Source organism: Mycteria americana, chromosome 6 (assembly GCF_035582795.1).
Source record: "Mycteria americana isolate JAX WOST 10 ecotype Jacksonville Zoo and Gardens chromosome 6, USCA_MyAme_1.0, whole genome shotgun sequence".
Classification (NCBI taxonomy): Eukaryota; Metazoa; Chordata; class Aves; order Ciconiiformes; family Ciconiidae; genus Mycteria; species Mycteria americana.
Genome location: NC_134370.1, coordinates 17286149 through 17302611, shown reverse-complemented (window position 1 = coordinate 17302611; position 16463 = coordinate 17286149). Strand labels below are relative to the sequence as shown.

Sequence of the window (16463 nt, the reverse complement as noted above, 5' to 3'; positions counted from 1 at the left end):
ATAAAGACTTCTGATGCTAGAAAAGTTTTCGCACTGTTTTCCACAAGATGGGAACTTGCCAAAAGTGGAAAAGAGCTTTTGGCACTAAACGTGGAAAAGTCCTGAGAAGGGATTTCCTCTCTTGCCAGTTCCCTGCTGTTCTCCTGGGTCAGATCTGAAGTTCCCTGTGGATGGGCAGCAATCCCCTCCTGGCAAGGCAAGGCACTGTGGTCCTTCCCGGGCTCTGGGCACCTCACACAGGTAGCGTCGTTCCGGGAAGGCTGCTACTGCCCAAACCCCATCTTTCCTTGCTTTAGCTTCACCCTGACCTCCCCAAAGCAGCTTGTTCTCCCCTGCCATGCACTGGACGGCTGCAGTCCTCTGTCCTCATTTTCCCTCCCCCAGGCAGCACCACTGGCATTATGCTGGCACTGCAACCCCCCCCAAAACAGATGAAGGATGGGGGGCCTGTGCCCCTCATTTGCGGGGCTGCGTGCCTCTGCGTGCAGCCACAGCTGTAGCTCCGCCAAGGCAAACATACTTGTCACGGCTCATCATTTTTCTTTCAGCACACATTCTCCCTAGTTTGCTCATTATTACGGCTCTTAGCTTGAACTTTCCTCAAATTTTCCAATCTTCTGCTAACAATACAGCCAGAATTAAAACAAATGCACCAGGTGGAGTCTTTCCATGGCTGGCTCTGGAGGGATCGGTTCCTTGCTGCCTGTGACCCTCAGCCACACAGCGATGGGGGGGACGGGGCTCGCATTCGCATTCCTCTCACTCCCGCTGCTGTGGCATGGTGTGTTCCTGCTCGCCCTCTTTGTCCCACTGCCTCAAGGTCTCTCCATCTTTGAACATTGGGGCGGATGGGGGGTGGATGATCCATCCCAGATGTATTAGCCGCATTTTCCAAATTAAGTATTTGTTTACTTCCTGCACTGTTTCTAAGAGCTAGTGTTCTATGTTGTTTGTTTCTGCTTTCATCAGTGTTTCTTAACATGTCCGAACTTATTATTGGCTTAAAGCTTCATTAGCATGTTGTTTTCCTAGAATGGGGAAGAGCCATGCTAGGTCAGATCAGACAGGCCGCGTATCGGCGCTCATCTCCAGCTGCGCGCTAGGCAAGGATTTAGATGGACAGTTAGGGCATGATCCTTCTCTTCTAGCCATCAGGGGTGTAGGAAATTTGTGATCAAGCAATTGCTTCTGGATCTGCATAATTAATAGCTGTGGATGCCCCAGTTCTCTATGAACTCATCCTATCCTCTTTTGCACTCATTTAACTTTCAGCTTTGACAAGGTAATTTCATTGTGCCTTGTGTGCAAAACTATTTCCTTTCGTTTGATTTAAACCTGCTGCCTGATAACAGGCTGCCTCCATCCCTATGCTATGGATAACGTTGGCTAATTCTCCAGACCTAGTAGTGCATGAGATGTATTCTTTGCCCACCCCAGATTTTGCTCATGGCTCCTTTTTTAGGATCTAACGGTCTGGCATTTCTTTTTTTTCTGTTGTTTCTCACATCAGTGTTGCTTGTCTCCATAGGAAAGTGAGTGCTTTTCTCATGCGTCCCTTGGCAGCACTGCAGCTCCAACTCTCCCACTGCTGTCGCAGGCCACTGGAAACAGCCTGGGAAGGGAAAGGGGAGGGGGGAGACAGACCAAACATGGGGTTTGTGCTATTTTACTATAGCCCTGCCTAGCACTCTCTGGCTGCCAAGTAACACGGGCTAGCACTGGAAACCTGCCCACCTCCTTCACATCGCCTTGCTCGCTGAAAGCTGGGGAGAGGGCAGCTCCACGGGAACCCAGCAGCCCTGGGAGCAGAGATGTGAAGGAGGCGAGAGCATTTCCCACTGTCGCATGAGCCGCCAGCTCCGCAAAATACCACCAGGCGTGGCTTGCTGTAGAGATACGAGCTGCCCTGCAATATCCATGCTCACCATACCCATGCTTGCCACACCCTGCCACCGCCTCAGCTACTTTTCCTTGGTTTCCTACACGTGCTGGGAGAAGCTGGCACCTCTAGCACCGTTTCTTGTTACCTGATTAAAACGGGTGCAATGCCATTCCCGCTCCTGAATGTGTGTTGTTCTGAGACTGACTGACAGGCAGGGATGTGGTGGGATGGAGCTTAACTGGGAGAAGGTGTTAATGTGGTTACTGCTGTCTTTATATATGTATAATATTCTTTTTTTTCTGGTCATGTCTTCAAAAGATATTTGTTCAAAACCAGGACTTTTACAACCCTTTTTCTTTTTAAAGGGGCTATAATTGAGAGGAGGACGCTGTGCAGATGGGGCAGGAGACCAAAAAGGCACAGGGACAAGGAGCGAAAGGACTGGTATGGTGGGGCTGGAGCAGAAGAAAGTTGGAAGTGGGAAAGTATGAGTAAGCCAAGCCAGGAGCAGACAGGCTGTCTGCTTTGCCCACCATCCTGCCTTGTTTGTGTTAGAGGCTATAAACAGGGGCTCCTTGGTTTTACCACTGCTCTTCTTGGGAAATTGAGGCAGAAAGGTGGTCGGCGACCCAAGTGCATGTGGAGGACAGGTAGGAAAGCAGTGGTGCTGGGCAGCACTGGTAGAAGATGCTTTGCTGGGAGGAGAGGCAGCTAGAGCAACCCTTGTCACAGGGGTTAGAGCAGTGCAGCGTGGATCCACCTCAAGGCTGAAGGGAAGGCAGATGTTTAGCATGGCTCTGAGTATCCTGAGAAGACCCTTGCCGATGGCAGGAGGAGCTCCTTTCCAGGGTGGTCTGGACAGAGCAGTATGGCACGCTCGTGTTAGCAAAGGGAGCCTTTCTCCCGACGTGTCCAGGAGTGATAGTAAATCTTTCGTCTGTTTGTACTCACGTTGGGCTCCGTGTCAGGGATGTCCTAATAAAGATCTCTGTCAGAGCCGCTAAGCTGCTGGAGTTTTAGCCCCACGGGGAAAGGCTGCAAAGCAAGGCTGCTCCCGCAGCTGCGCCCGCCCGTGGGCAGAGCGCAGGGACCCTGCGGTGACTGCTGCCCACTGGGGCAAGGGTGTACGTGGCAGAGGGGTGGAGAGGAACCAGCTTCCCCCAGATCCAGAAACGGTCTGCAACTCCGTTTATGAGCAGACAGCAGGGCATTTTCATCTGCCGTTAGGCCGTTGAGCTCTGTTCTGCCGCCCGTCGCCCGTCGGAGATCCTTATCGTGCCCGCTTCCAGTGCACAGCAGGGCGATACCGGACCTCTGAGCAGAGCTCTCCTTGCTGGCACCTGCTCAGCAGACAACTCCTACATCAGCCCCCACGTTGCCCCGTCCTCCCCCTGCGACTTCCAGCTAGGGCTTGCTTGGGCAGGCAGCTGCGGGGAGGGCGATGCGGTCGGTCCCTGTCTCTGTTTATCCCGGGAGCAGCGGGACTGCCGGGAGAGCCGGGAGCGGGGCCGAGGGACCGGCAGACCCGCAGACCCTGCGGCGATGTCTCCCTCTGCTTCCCCAGGAGATGGGGCAGGAGAGCAGGCGCGGCTCCGAGCTGGCGGCCGGGCCCCGGGGGGAGCGGCGGGAGCTGCCCGCGCCGGGCAGGCAGGGGCCGGGCAGGGCTGCGGCAGCCGTGCGGGCACCGGGGCCGCCCTGGCGCCATCCCCCACCCCGCTCGGCTCTTGCCCCACGGAAGGGCTCGGCGACGGGCATCCCCCCCGCCCGCCGCCCCCCTCTCCTCTCCCCCGCCCCGCCGCTTGCCGTGCGCTTGGCAGCCCCGACGTCCTCCGCAGCCAGTTTTCCAGCCCTGCGCTTCTTCTTGCAGTGACAGCCAGTGGCTGCGGGGGCCTGTTTACTGTCCGGTTAATAAGTGAGCTGGAGCGGGGGGGAAACTTCTCCGACGGCGGAGAGCGGGCTCGCCGGCGGCCGCGGCGGGCGGGCGGGCGGGCGGGGGGAGCATTCCTGCGCCGCGGGGCCCCGGCGCGCCCCGCTCCCGCCGCCCCTCGCCGCCCCCCGCCCGCAGGTGCAGGGGGCTGGCACTCGGAAACTGGAAAGAGCTGGTTGGAGTTTGCACTTTAAGCTCCCGGCAGGGAGGGAGCCGGGGGCTCGGAGCTGGTCTGGGCGCCCAGCGCCGCGGGAGGATGGCTCGGTGGCTGCGGCCCCTCGTGGGAGCCCTGCTCCTGCTCGAGGTGGCGGCCGCCCTCAGCTTCCTCCACCATCGCTACGAGGAGATGGTGCAGGCCCTGTTCCGCGTGCAGAGCCAGTGCCCCTACGTCACCCGCATCTACAGCATCGGCCGCAGCGTCGAGGGCCGACACCTCTACGTGCTGGAGTTCAGCGACTACCCGGGCATCCACGAGCCCCGTGAGTACGGGGGGATGGGGACGGCGGTTCGGAGAGGATGGGCTTCGTCGCCACGCTCCCTGCCACGCGGCACCCTCAGGGCTCGGGGTGGGGGGTATCGCCCTTGCCAAGCAGGACTCCCAGAGGTGCCCGGGTGTCAGGCGGCGGCACCGGCTCTGGCAGGGACCCCACAGCCAGCCCGGGGACGCGCACGCGGGACCCGCACGCGCACGCTGTGCTTGCGTGAGCTGCAGCGTGGCCTAGGTGCGTACTTTGGACGGAGCTCTGATTTTTCAGTGCAGGCTAACGCGAGAGCCGGGGCGAGTCCGTCCCAGCACCCCGCCTGCCCTGCCACCCTCTCCCTCCCAAAACACTGTTGTGCAGGCGGGGAAAGGGAGCACCCACCCTCCACCCTTTGCTGCTGGATAGTGGCAGGAGGGTCCTTCAGACCCCAAGGCAAGGGGGGAGCGAGCGAGGGACCCCGGCAGAGCGGGCACTGGGCTCCCGCAGCCCAGCCGGCCCTGTGGGCTGTGCAGCCCCTGAGACAGGCAGGTCTCTGGGATCTCTACCTGCTGCCACGTGGCCTGCGGAGAGTTGGCAGCAATGGCCCCTTGAGCTGCTGGCTCTGCGGCAGGGAGACGCTGCCGAGCCAGACCTTGCTGGCAGCCCGGTGCCCCTGGGGGGCTGAGGGGACCAGACGGCTCTCCGGGCTGGGGGCGTGCAGGCAGGGCTCCCTCGCTTCCCCGCCTTGTGCCCCTGGGCCACAGATGCAGAGGGGACTCGGCCTACTTTTTGCAGGATCTTTTGCCTTTTCAAATCCTGGCTGGTGTGGTTAAATGCAGGGGCTGACAAGTCCAGGCAGCCCAGTCACGTGGGAAACTGCTGGGAGTGCTGCAGGGGTGAGAGGGACCCATATCAGCACCCCCCAGCAGAGCAGCCCCCCCAAATCGCATGGCACCCCATGCCTGGTGGTGGCTTGCCCGAGGACACACTGCACCAGGGGCAGAGCTGCCGTGGGGCACGCTGCTCCCCTCCTGCGGCCCAGAGCATCACATTCAGGGGTGTGGGATGGGGGACTTCCCACCCTGACCGCCTCCATGCCAGCCCCGTTCAGTACAGGGAAACCTGCACAGCACTGAGGACACCTCGGGCACCTCCACAGCACATCGGGGGCTGATTCAAAGCAAGGAGCGAGCAAAGGGCACTGGCAATGCGCCACTGGATTTTAGACTTGCAGAACCACCGGAAGGCAGCTGGAAGGGGCGTAGGAGGTGACCAAGACCTCCCCTGCCCCAGGCGGGCAGCATGGACCTGTGGCCCTGCTTGTAGCGTGGGCCACCCTCAGGCTGGCACTTTCACCTTGTAGCATGAGGACCTTGGGAATCCGTGGACTCCCTTGAAGGCCATGGAAAGTAAGTCTGAAAAGCAAGCCTAGAGTTAGTGGGCTTATGTGCAGTAATTAGGGCTTATGTGTCCACATGGATAATGTTTAGGGGTCTGCATATTGAAAAAGGCTGATAAGTCCTGCTGCAGGCTTGAACAAAGCAGAGAAGGAGAATCCCTGCTGAGACCTTATTTTTTTAAATAAAGGCTGCACGTATCTCCAGGACATTTTTACAGTTTTTATAACTGGATTACCTAATTAAATGAGTTCTCATGTCTCCTGAAATCTAACCAGGTGAAAACCTGTTGCCCACCCATGGTGTCCTGTGCTGAGGCACAGCGATCAAAAGATATGGAAAAGCAAAATCTTTTGCCAAAATTAGAATTTTTTTTAGAATCTGTCTTCAGTATGTCCAGATGCGGTGTCTCCTCCCCACACGGCAAAGGCGTGGGGGATTTTGGAAGCAGCAGCAGATATCTGATGTGTGGGGCTGCGGTGCCTGTTGCCCTGGGATCCTCATGACACCGTGTGTGGTAGAGCAGGGCTGCGTGCTGGCACTGCAAGTCTGATTGCTGCTGGTGGCTGGAAACCTCATGGTGCAATGGGAGCTCTGGCAACCTGACATTTGTAATGACACCCTGTTTTGTCCTGACCCTTTCATGTGAAAGTCAGGCTCCCCTTTTAACTGAATTCCCCTGGTGTCTCTCATCCTACCAGTGCTGACTCCAGCCTGCAATGGGACATTTATTCTCTCACAAGTAACTGCTTTAAAAGCCCCTCTGGCAAAGCATAACCTGTCCCTCACGTGTGCTGCTTCTCCTTCAGCAAAGCAGCAAGTCCTGCTCCGGGCACTGTCTGCCTGCAGTCTCTAAATCTATATTTTGAGACCTCATTTTAGAGAAGTCAGTGACAAGAGACCTTTTTGCTTCTACTGGAGCTGCCCGAGGGCCAGTTTGATCCATATTCAACTCAGCCGCTGAGGGTTTCTCCAGGCTGACAAGGAGCAGCCAGAGGCAACTGTGCCCTTCCAGTGAAAGAGCATGGCTTGCCCCAAGCCAGGGATTGATTTTGTCCTGCAGAGTAATGAAAAGCTCCTTAAAGCATGCAGAGCCAGGAATGTGCTATGCTGGTGAGAGGCACTGAGAGCAAACTGCGAAGGGCAGAGGCGGAAGAAATGGCCTGTCCCCTCCACTGCCACCCACTGCAGAGCTGGGAGGCCCTGGCACCCCGGGGCGTGGGATGGCAGCAATCCTGCCAGCGATCCCCAGTCCCTCTGTGCTGCCTCTCCCCAGCCAGAGACCAAACCCCCTGCAAATACATCCTCTTGTGCGCTCCGAAGGCGAGCAGCGACCAGTGGGGAGTCTGGGCTGCTCCCAGGGGTGCTGTGGCAAAACAGAGGGGAGCCCATATGAGAACCATGCCACTCTCCCTCACTGAGGTTTGCATTTTCCAAGGGAAAGGGCCATTTCGCACCATTTATTGGGGGTCCCTTGGGCTTGCCCAGGCTCCCTGCAGTAGGAATTGGCTCTTCCCCCTCCCCGTCCCAGCCCTGGCTGATGGTGTCACTCTCTTGCTCTCTCCAGTGGAGCCGGAGTTCAAGTATGTGGGGAACATGCATGGGAACGAGGTGCTGGGCCGTGAGCTGCTGCTACAGCTCTCCGAGTTCCTGTGCGAGGAGTACCGCCGGGGCAACGAGCGGATCACCCGCCTCATCCACGACACACGCATCCACATCATGCCCTCCATGAACCCCGACGGGTACGAAGTGGCTGCCAAGCAGGTACCAGGCAGCGATCGCCTCCTCCAGCCGGGTAGGGGCAGAAAGCCCTTCAAATCCATGCGAGATCCCCTTCACCGTGCCTATGGGGAGGGGGCATCTTTCCTTTCCATGCCCTGCCAAATTTGTCCCCCTCAACCGGTGTTGCTGCTCGTCACCTCTCGTGCCAAGGGCTCACACTGTGTATCTTCCCCCAGGTGGCCCTGGCGGGTGATGGAGGAGGCTTCCTACATCTGCCTTACCCGCCCCAGAAGTTATTTGTCACAGGCAGGTTGCTGCAAATCCCCTGTGCCAGGCTGGGGAAGTGGCAGCTGAATGCCACTGTCATGAGCAGACAGGGACATGAGGGATGGGGCAGGGGGGAAGCCCTCTAGTCCCCCCCCAAAACCTCACCCATTCCATTGTACCGCTAGACCTCAGGGAGATATTTTATTCATGGCTCTTTCAGTTGAGACAAATTGTTTATTTGGCTTGTGCCTTTCTCTGTGACCCTGGAAAATGAAGATATTGTTATTGACTTTCCTTGTCAGTACCAATACTCTTTATTCTCCTGCCAGCAATAACACACGTGTTGCGACTCAAAGGCACCGAAGCACCGTTAGGATGGCCAGTCCCTGCCGCTCTGACACCCAGCCTGCCTGCGCCCACCCTGTACTCACCCCCGTGATGCACCTTTGCCCCGCAGGGCCCGGACAGCAACGGGTACTTGACAGGGAGGAACAACGCCAATGGAGTGGACTTAAACCGCAACTTCCCTGACCTCAACACGTTCATGTACTACAGCGGGGAAATCAGCGGGCCAAATCACCACATCCCACTGCCCGACAACTGGAAAAGCCAGGTACCAGTCTGGGATGCTGCGGGGGCTACGGCATCCTCTTAGAGTGGCTCAGCACCCAAGCAAATATACTGCCCTTTGGCTTGCACGTGCTTGTCTCCTTCCCCATGCCTCCTGCATGCAGAGAAACGATATAATCCTGCCTCGTATCACAGCTTGCACCTCTGCCAAGAGGAGAGGCTGGCATCATGGCCCGCGTGGGGAGGAGGTTGCAATGCACAGGGCAGAGGAGGTGGCACGTGCTGGCTAATGCACGTGCCTCAGGTTTTGGGGCTGTGCTGGGAGAGCTGTAGCAGGGTATGCACCGGAGGAGCCAGCTCTCCCCACCAGGGCTGGTGGTGAACAGAAGAAGCTGCAAGGGCTGAAGCAGGCAAATTGCGGGGCAGGGTCTGACGTGACCGATCACGCTGCAGCCTGGCATGGAGCAGCAGCTGGCCCTGAGGTGGCTGAGCTCTTTTCCCTGTCCCTGTCCCTCTTCTCCTCACAGGTGGAGCCGGAGACATTGGCCGTGATCCAGTGGATCAGCAGCTACAACTTTGTGCTCTCAGCCAATCTGCACGGTGGAGCAGTGGTGGCAAATTACCCCTATGACAAGTCTCAGGACCAGCGGTTCAGGAGCCACCGGCGCACGGTCAACACACCTACCCCTGATGACAAGTTGTTTCAGAAGGTGAGCACGGCCCAGGTGGGCGAGGGCATTCCCGCAGCCCTGGCAGGGTGCAGCGTGCGAGAGCTGGCTGGGAGTCTCTGGGTCACTGCCTCATGCAGGAGCCGAGCCAAGGCTCGTGAGCCAGGTCAGGGCAGTCCCACCATGAGCCGGTCCCAGCACACGGACAGGCCAGTCTTAACCCTCAGGAGCCCCTTCCTCATCCATGCCGTGCTTGGGTTCCCCATTACCCCAGTATCACCAGTGTCTTCAGTACCACCCTGCTCTTCCAGAGCTGAAGCCTGCCCCCAGCTTTGCTTCGCCATCGCAGTATGTATATGGGATTTTTTCCTAGAGAGGTGGCAGCGTCTGCCTGGGGGTCTGCTGAGAGCTGGATAAGGGAGGCGGGTACCCAGCACGGGCTTGCAGACGGCAAAGAATAAGGAATACAATGAAAAGAGCACCAGGATCATGGGCAGACATCAGGGAATGTATCAGTGTGTGCTGCTGATCCTGCTAGCGCTAGCTGAAGCCTGTGGTTTTTCTCCATTGTTAAAACGTCCCAGAAAACAGTGCCTTCAGTCACTGCTTCCATTAGGAAATACCCAGCACAAGAAAAAGCAAGTCTGCTTTAGAACAGCTAATGAGAAAAATAAGTCTGAGCTGGAGTTCAGCCTTCTCTGGAAGCAGAGGCTGTGCAGGGGCTTGCCAGGACCTGCTGGGATCAAGGCTGCGCTTGGACCCAGATGTAGAGAGGCTGCAGTCTGGGGCGTAGGCTAATGATACCCACATAGCCTCAGAAGTCAGAAATGTAGCAAAGTAACTGTTTTCCTGCTGACAGAACAAGACTACACCAGCATCTGAACCATAATACAAGGGTATAGAGTTTGCATTAGAAAATGCAAACAACGGTCTGTCTTAAACTGTGTCTTACACAAAGGACAGGCTTTGAATGCAGTGTCCCAATTTCAGCCCTGCCTTCATGTCTAAAAATAAGCAGTAATCTTAATAAGGGCAATAAACAAGCAGTTGCCAGAACCAGAAGTTGCCCAAACTCTTTCCTAATACAAATTACCCTGATATATATGGTATTTGCATTCAGGACTGATACTGGTTAGTTTTCCTCACATATCTTCTCCTCCTGTTAGTGCCATTTGCTGTGTGTGGGCCAGCACTGATGGGGCTGGGTGCCCCTGCGTGGGCCCAGTGCCCTCTGCTCCCCCTCATCGCAGCGGGAGCAGGGCAGGAGCCACCTGTGCCATCAGCAAGGCTCCAGCTTGCCAGATTTCTGATCTTCCTCCTCCGCCTTCATCTGCCTACGTTTTGTAGAGGTCCTGGCCACCTCATGTTGTATTTCACGGCAGTAAAATGCAGGAGCTGTCTCCTGTCTGACTTCCCTCCCACGCTCCCCAGTGAAGCTTGTGCAGGAGGGGGGATGTTTCACCCAGAGCGGGGCAGGGTCCCCAGCCGCACGGTGCTGGAGCAGTGACCGATGGCTCCTCTCTTTCTAGCTGGCCAAGACCTACTCATACGCCCACGGCTGGATGTACCGTGGCTGGAACTGCGGAGACTACTTTGCTGATGGCATCACGAATGGGGCATCCTGGTACTCGCTCAGCAAAGGTAAGGGCTGGGCAGGTGAGCACCACCTGCAGCAAGGTGTTGAGCTGAAGAGAGGTGAAGGAATAGATGAGAAACCTCAGGGCAGGGTGGGTTGGGGAAGGGCTGTGGCCATAGCACTGTGCGTATTACTAGACACCATTCTGGTGTCTGCATCTCAGACCAGGAAACGGCTTGGGAAGACTGGAAGAGGCTTGGGAAAGAGCCACAGAAGTAGCTGAGGTCTGCAGAGACCTGCTGTGTGCTGCTGGACGAAGGAAGAATTAATGTTAGTGTATTTGAAAATGCTACGGCGTAACTCCATCAAGACCCAAAACTGTGACCAAAGGGAAGACATTTCTTGTACCTGCTGGCTCCTGAAAAATCTGATTAAAAAAGGCGTAATGAAGAAATTGAAAATCAGCAAATTAGGCTAGAAAAAAGATTGGAGAGCAACTGGAAAGGGACATACAGCGCCTGCAGTACCAAACCTTCCTGAGCTTCCGAAGGCAGAGTGGTGAATGATCCGGCTGAAGGAGGGAGTTGGGCAGCCACAAGGGGAGGGGGCTGCACGGGGGGAGAAGGGTCTAGTCACGCTGTATGGAGGGAGGAGGCTGCACCTGCGGAGCGAAGAGGGAGAGCAAGGCGGTTCTGGTAGAAGACAGACACAAGCCAGGATGCCTGGGACACGGGATTGCGGAGGGAAGGGGGCCTTGCATTCCCCTGGCCACAGGCTCTTCTTCTCTTCCAGGCATGCAGGACTTCAATTACCTCTACACGAACTGCTTTGAAATCACCCTGGAGCTGAGCTGCGATAAGTTCCCCCCCGAGGAGGACCTGGAGCGGCAGTGGATGGCCAACCGGGAGGCCCTTGTTGCTTTCATTGAAGAGGTAAGGGGGCAGTCTTGGGACCTACACCCTTCTCCTGCAGGCCCCCATGGGCCCTGATGGTAGGGGACCAGTAGGCACTAGGGGTGGGAGGGAGGTGATCATGGAGCTCACTGGGTGCTCTAGTTGGTGGCCTTTGGGAAGGATGTTGTGTCCTAGACTGGCTCTGCTGGGGAGAACCAGGAGGGCCAAGGGTATGGGGAAAGTTGGGGTTTTCCTCAGAGCTCTGCCCTCCTCCAGTGCTCGGCAGCATCCTCTTCAGCAAAGGAGGGTCCTTGACCCAGCCGTCTGTCTCCCTCCCTGCAGGTTCACCAGGGCATCAAAGGGATGGTGTCAGACGAGAACAACAACGGCATTGCAGGAGCAGTGATTTCTGTCCAGGGAATCAGCCATGACATCACCTCTGGTGGGTTGTCGGTCCTCTTGCATGCTGTCCCTTTTGGATACAGCCTCTCAGGTTATCTGGTTATGTGGGAGGGGATTAGCCGGTGAGGCTGTAATATGTGTGGCCAGCATGGTTTGCTTCCCAAAAACACTAGCTGTGAGAAACGTGCCTGTGCATCCTGGACCAGGGAGGGCTTAAGTAAGAAAGAGGTGAGAACTCTGGGTGAGAACTGAGGAGTGCAAACCTTATTGTAAAGGACTTCAGAAAGTCAGCTCCTATTTTATCTGAGAGAGAGGAGAAAATACATTTGTATATAACCAAAGAGAAGATTGAGGGAATAATCTACTCAAGCATCTAAGTATCTACACAGAGCTTGAAATAGCTGATAGCAAAGGACACGATGGCAGAACAAGATGAAAGACTGAAAGTTCTAGCCAGACAAATTTAGACTGAGAAGGAAGTGCCACTTTAGTTTATCCAAGTTGCGGTGGTTTCTCCTTTGCTAGCCGATTTTAACCTCCTTTTCATAAACACCCTTCTCCAACTGGACCAGACATTACAGACTGGCTGCGGAAAATAGCCAGTATTCCAGGTCTTCAGAGGTCAGACTATGAAAAGCTCCTTCTGGCTGTAGGTCTGTGACTCAGTAACACTCTAATATTTGGCACTTCTTATGCCAACCTGCATAGGAAAGGGGAGTGTGCAAGAGACCACAGAATCGCAGAGGTGCTGGCTGCAAAGGGCCCTCTGGGATCTCCTGTCCAGCCTCCTGCTTGGAGCAGGATTGTCCCCAACATTGGCTCTGATCGGCCATCGCTCCCTCCAGCCAATTCTCACTGACCCCCAAGGATGGAGATTTCACAGCCGAGAGGTGCTGACCTGTGCCAGGGATACACCACCTTCATGGTGAAGCTGTGCTTCCTGATCTACCCTGAAACTCCCAAGCCGCCATCTGTGGCCGCTGCCCCTCGCTGTATTGCCTGGCACTGCTGAGAGGAGTTTGGCCCCATCACCTTTGTAGCTGCCCTTCAAGTAGCTGCAGGCTGTGAGCAGATCCCCCTCCACCTCCTCCCAGCCAGGCTGAGCCCGCCCGGCTCCCCCAGCTCTCCTTGTGGGGCCTGAGCTCTCCCTGTCGGGGAGCTCTGATTCTCCCACATCTCTCTTGATGTGGGGGCACCAAAACTGCACACAGGACCCAAGTGCAGCCTCCCTGGGACTGAACAGAGGGAGAAAATTATGCCCTTTGACCTGCCAGCCACCCTCCCTGTCTTCCCTTGGGAAGCCCCTGACTCATATGTGTCTCACTCATACCAATTAGCCCTACCAAAGCCAAAATAACACAGGCTTCCTGTGATGATTATTCAAATTTGCAATACCCATCCAGTTCCATAGATGGGAATATACTCAAATTGTCAAAGTAATCCATAATGTGCTGCTGCCTCCCTGTTGGCCGTCCCTTGTCCACACCAGTACATAGTCCATCGAAGTGCTCCTGGGGCTCCCTTATGCAGGGAGAATCAGGGAGCAGCTGAGCTGATGAGCAATTAAAACCCTGCTGATAACCTGAACGTGGCAAAATTGTATATGACAGGAATTAGAGATTGTGTTACGCATAAGGAGTCAGACTGGAGCTGTGATTGCCCTTAGGTCTGCTGTCGTCTGACTGGCGAGTGCTCAGATTTGCAGCCTCCCTGCACAGGCACAGCCAACACTGCTGTACCGTCCCCTTTCGTTTGGCGTTTACTTGCAGACTGACCTCTGCTCTGTGGCACTAATGAGACATCACTTGCAGTCTACCGATATGAATCCAGCCTTGCCGTAGCCAGCAGATTTGGAAAGAAGGCCAAAAATTGCCTGGGTTTTGAAGGCTACGCAACCTCGAGGAAGTACGCTCGGCAAGACCTACTGGAATATCTTTTGCTCTGCTCCCTGTGCATCCTGAGTGCTTTCTCTTCCCACCTTGTGTTCCAGGTGATATGGGGGATTATTTCCGGCTGCTGCTGCCCGGCACTTACACTGTCACAGCCTCTGCAGAAGGGTACCAGCCCCAGACGGTGACAACAACAGTGGGCCCAGCTGCACCTTCATTGGTGAGTCAGGCTGCATAGTCACGAGGGTGTCTCAAAATGTCTTCACCCCAGGGAGAAAGAAATGCAGCGGGGAATGTCTAGAAAGGAGATGGGATGTAGAGCATTGCCAGTGGCTACAGGCTGTCTGCTTTGGCAGACACAGGGCTCCCCACGGCTCAGAGAGGAAGAGAGTGAAGGCAATGCCATGTGCCTCTCGGTTCCTTACTGAGGGCTCGCAGCTGCGCTGGGCTGCCGTGCCAGCTCCTATGTCCCTCTGCCTCTTAGCCATGGAGAGCCCCTGGCTGGCTGGGGCTGCTGCTCTTTAGCTCTCCTCCATCCTCCCCACTCTCCAGGACGTGACGATGTGGAGACAGCATCTGTTCCCTGAGGCTCCGTTATCCCCCTGACTCTGTGGGTTTCAGTGCTCTGCTATCATCTGCATCATGCCTGGGACCAAACACGTTATCAGACTCATAGCAAGAGACTGAAGTCTGCCTTTCTTTCTGCTGAGAGCACCCAAGACAGATGGGAACCGGGTGCCCACAAAGAACAGCCAAGCACCTGTGGGAGATGAAGTGCTCTTGATACCAGTGTGGCCCCTACAGCGTCTTTGAGGGCAGGCTGGACAACTAGAAATTGGTTTAAAAACAGTGGGTGGTGATTCCTGCCCCTGCTGTTGCCTTGTGAACATGGTGGGACTGCAGATGCAGCCTCCTCTAAGGACCGGCAAGAACCCCCCAGCACATCATTTGCTTCACTGCATGTACACTGGTTGGGCTCTGCTGTAAATACACTGCGGTGGTTCTCCCACCCTCAGTCTCTTCATCCCACCCTACCCAGTCTCTGAAGTTCTTCCAGAGCTGCCCTTTTCTCAGGATTAGAAACCTTCTAATTTTCATCCTAAATTTATTTATGGTCAGTTTATCCCTATTTGTTCTTATGCCAACGTTGTGCTTTAAATAGTTCCTCTTCGTCCCTGGTATTTATTCCCTGATGTATTTATAGAGAGCTGTCAAGCCCAGTCCTAGCCTTTGTTTTGCTAGGTTAAGCACACAGCTCTTTGGGTTTCCTTTTTAAAATAGATTTTCCTTTTACCATGTTACTGTAGAAGACTGATTTGTTCCCTGATGGTCTGATTTTTGCAGATCTCTCCTCACAGCAACCCTCCTGTCCCCCTTTCCCTCTGCCCCTGCAGCACCTCCCGTACCCACTGTTCACCCCATCCCTCCCCCAGGAAGCCCACACAGCCCCATTCCAGTTTCACCTTTCTGTATGGCCTCCCCATTCCCCGTTTATCTGATGCTGTGTCCTGCACGCTCCTTGTCCCCTTCTCCCTCCTGTACCTGCTTGCACGGCTGTAGTGGATGGAGGTTTCTTTTCTGGAATTTTTTTGCCTGGATCTATTGGAAGCACTGGTTGCTGAAAGACTGATTAAGCAGGATTCAGCTAACGAGATGCAATCAAAAAAGGACTGTCTGTCCTAAACCATCCTGTGTATTAAATATTCAGAGAGATGCAAAGCAATGCTATTTCTCTACTCTCTGGTGAGAAAAGAAAAAGAAAGAGCGTAGCTCAGTCCCTTGGCTTTCACAGCTCATCTTCCAAACCACCCTAGGACATTGCATTGCCACAGGAGCAACTCTCTGCATAAGAAATGTAGCTGATTGTTGGTACAACATTTTCCACAGGAAAAAAAAAATGTTTCCAGCTGATTTAAGAACTGAGTTCCCATTGTATCCTAACAATGGCTGAGGCCCCTTATTGCTTGTCTTGGCCCAAGAGACAGCTTCGAAGGTTAGTGGCAGAGGCAGGTCCTGCAGACCCCTGAGCCAGCAGAGCACACACACGGTGTTACACAGTTATTTTTATTCTTTCTCCAGGTGCATTTCCAGCTCAAACAAGATGTGGTGAGGAAGCCCCCGGAGCGTAAAGCCTCAGGCACACGCACAAACAACAAAGCCCTTCAGAAGAAGGTAGTGCCAAGAGCTACCCGCCGGGGGACCCAAAGATGAGGACAGCTCACTTGGCTGAGAGCTGGGGGAAGCCGTTTATACGAGGCCTGGCTGATAACTCCAGCCAGTGAACTTTCCAACAGTCCAGCATGAAACTAGCCCAAACTATTAGGTTATTAAACGAGGAAGTATTTAATCCCTGAGCAAATCGTGAAGTCATTCACAACAAAACATGCCTGGGCTGCGGTTCCCCGGGCAGTGTGTCTGTAGCTGCTGAGCTCTTCTCCTGCACTCGCTCCATCTCGGAGAGCTCTGCTCCCTTTACTCCTAGACTCAGTTGCTACAGCCCACGTGAGATGCCCAGACACTAGGGCATACCAGGGAGAATGAATTCAGGCCCTGGTCTTTGACTGCTGCACTCACAAGCTGGGCACGTGAATCCTAGCACTAGTCCTCTGGGTGCAAGTGCCATGCTTCTCCCTCAGGTAAGGATGGTTGCTGCCTGTAGACGCTGAAGTTAGGGGGAGGTCCGTTTTAAAGCTGTCAGTGATGTGACCAGCTCTGAACACAGTTTGTCGCACGCATAGCACAGCTATCGCTGGTTGGCAACACCACAAGTAGGAATGCAGCACTGGGAGGTGGTGGTCCAAGGTTGATG

The 16463-nt window shown here is 55.2% G+C and overlaps 1 protein-coding gene across 1 annotated transcript; it reads left to right on the top strand.

Annotated features, from left to right (window-relative positions):
• Nucleotides 1-3602: 3602 nt before the first annotated feature.
• Nucleotides 3603-15978, top strand: CPN1 (carboxypeptidase N subunit 1). The gene is made up of 9 exons (XM_075504086.1): nt 3603-4288; nt 7235-7431; nt 8114-8269; nt 8754-8936; nt 10424-10535; nt 11263-11402; nt 11706-11805; nt 13756-13874; nt 15734-15978. Exons 1-9 carry the CDS (start codon nt 4066-4068, stop codon nt 15863-15865), a joined length of 1362 nt encoding a protein of 453 aa, XP_075360201.1. The 5' UTR covers nt 3603-4065; the 3' UTR covers nt 15866-15978.
• The last annotated feature ends 485 nt before the right edge of the window (nt 15979-16463 follow it).

Bases quoted from the DNA above. Each gene is read 5' to 3' on its own strand.
- CPN1 (XM_075504086.1), top strand. From the start codon at position 4,066: ATGGCTCGGTGGCTGCGGCCCCTCGTGGGAGCCCTGCTCCTGCTCGAG. The intron at 8,270-8,753 runs GTACCAGTCTGG...TTCTCCTCACAG, and splicing joins CCGACAACTGGAAAAGCCAG to GTGGAGCCGGAGACATTGGC. The intron at 8,937-10,423 runs GTGAGCACGGCC...CTCTCTTTCTAG, and splicing joins ATGACAAGTTGTTTCAGAAG to CTGGCCAAGACCTACTCATA.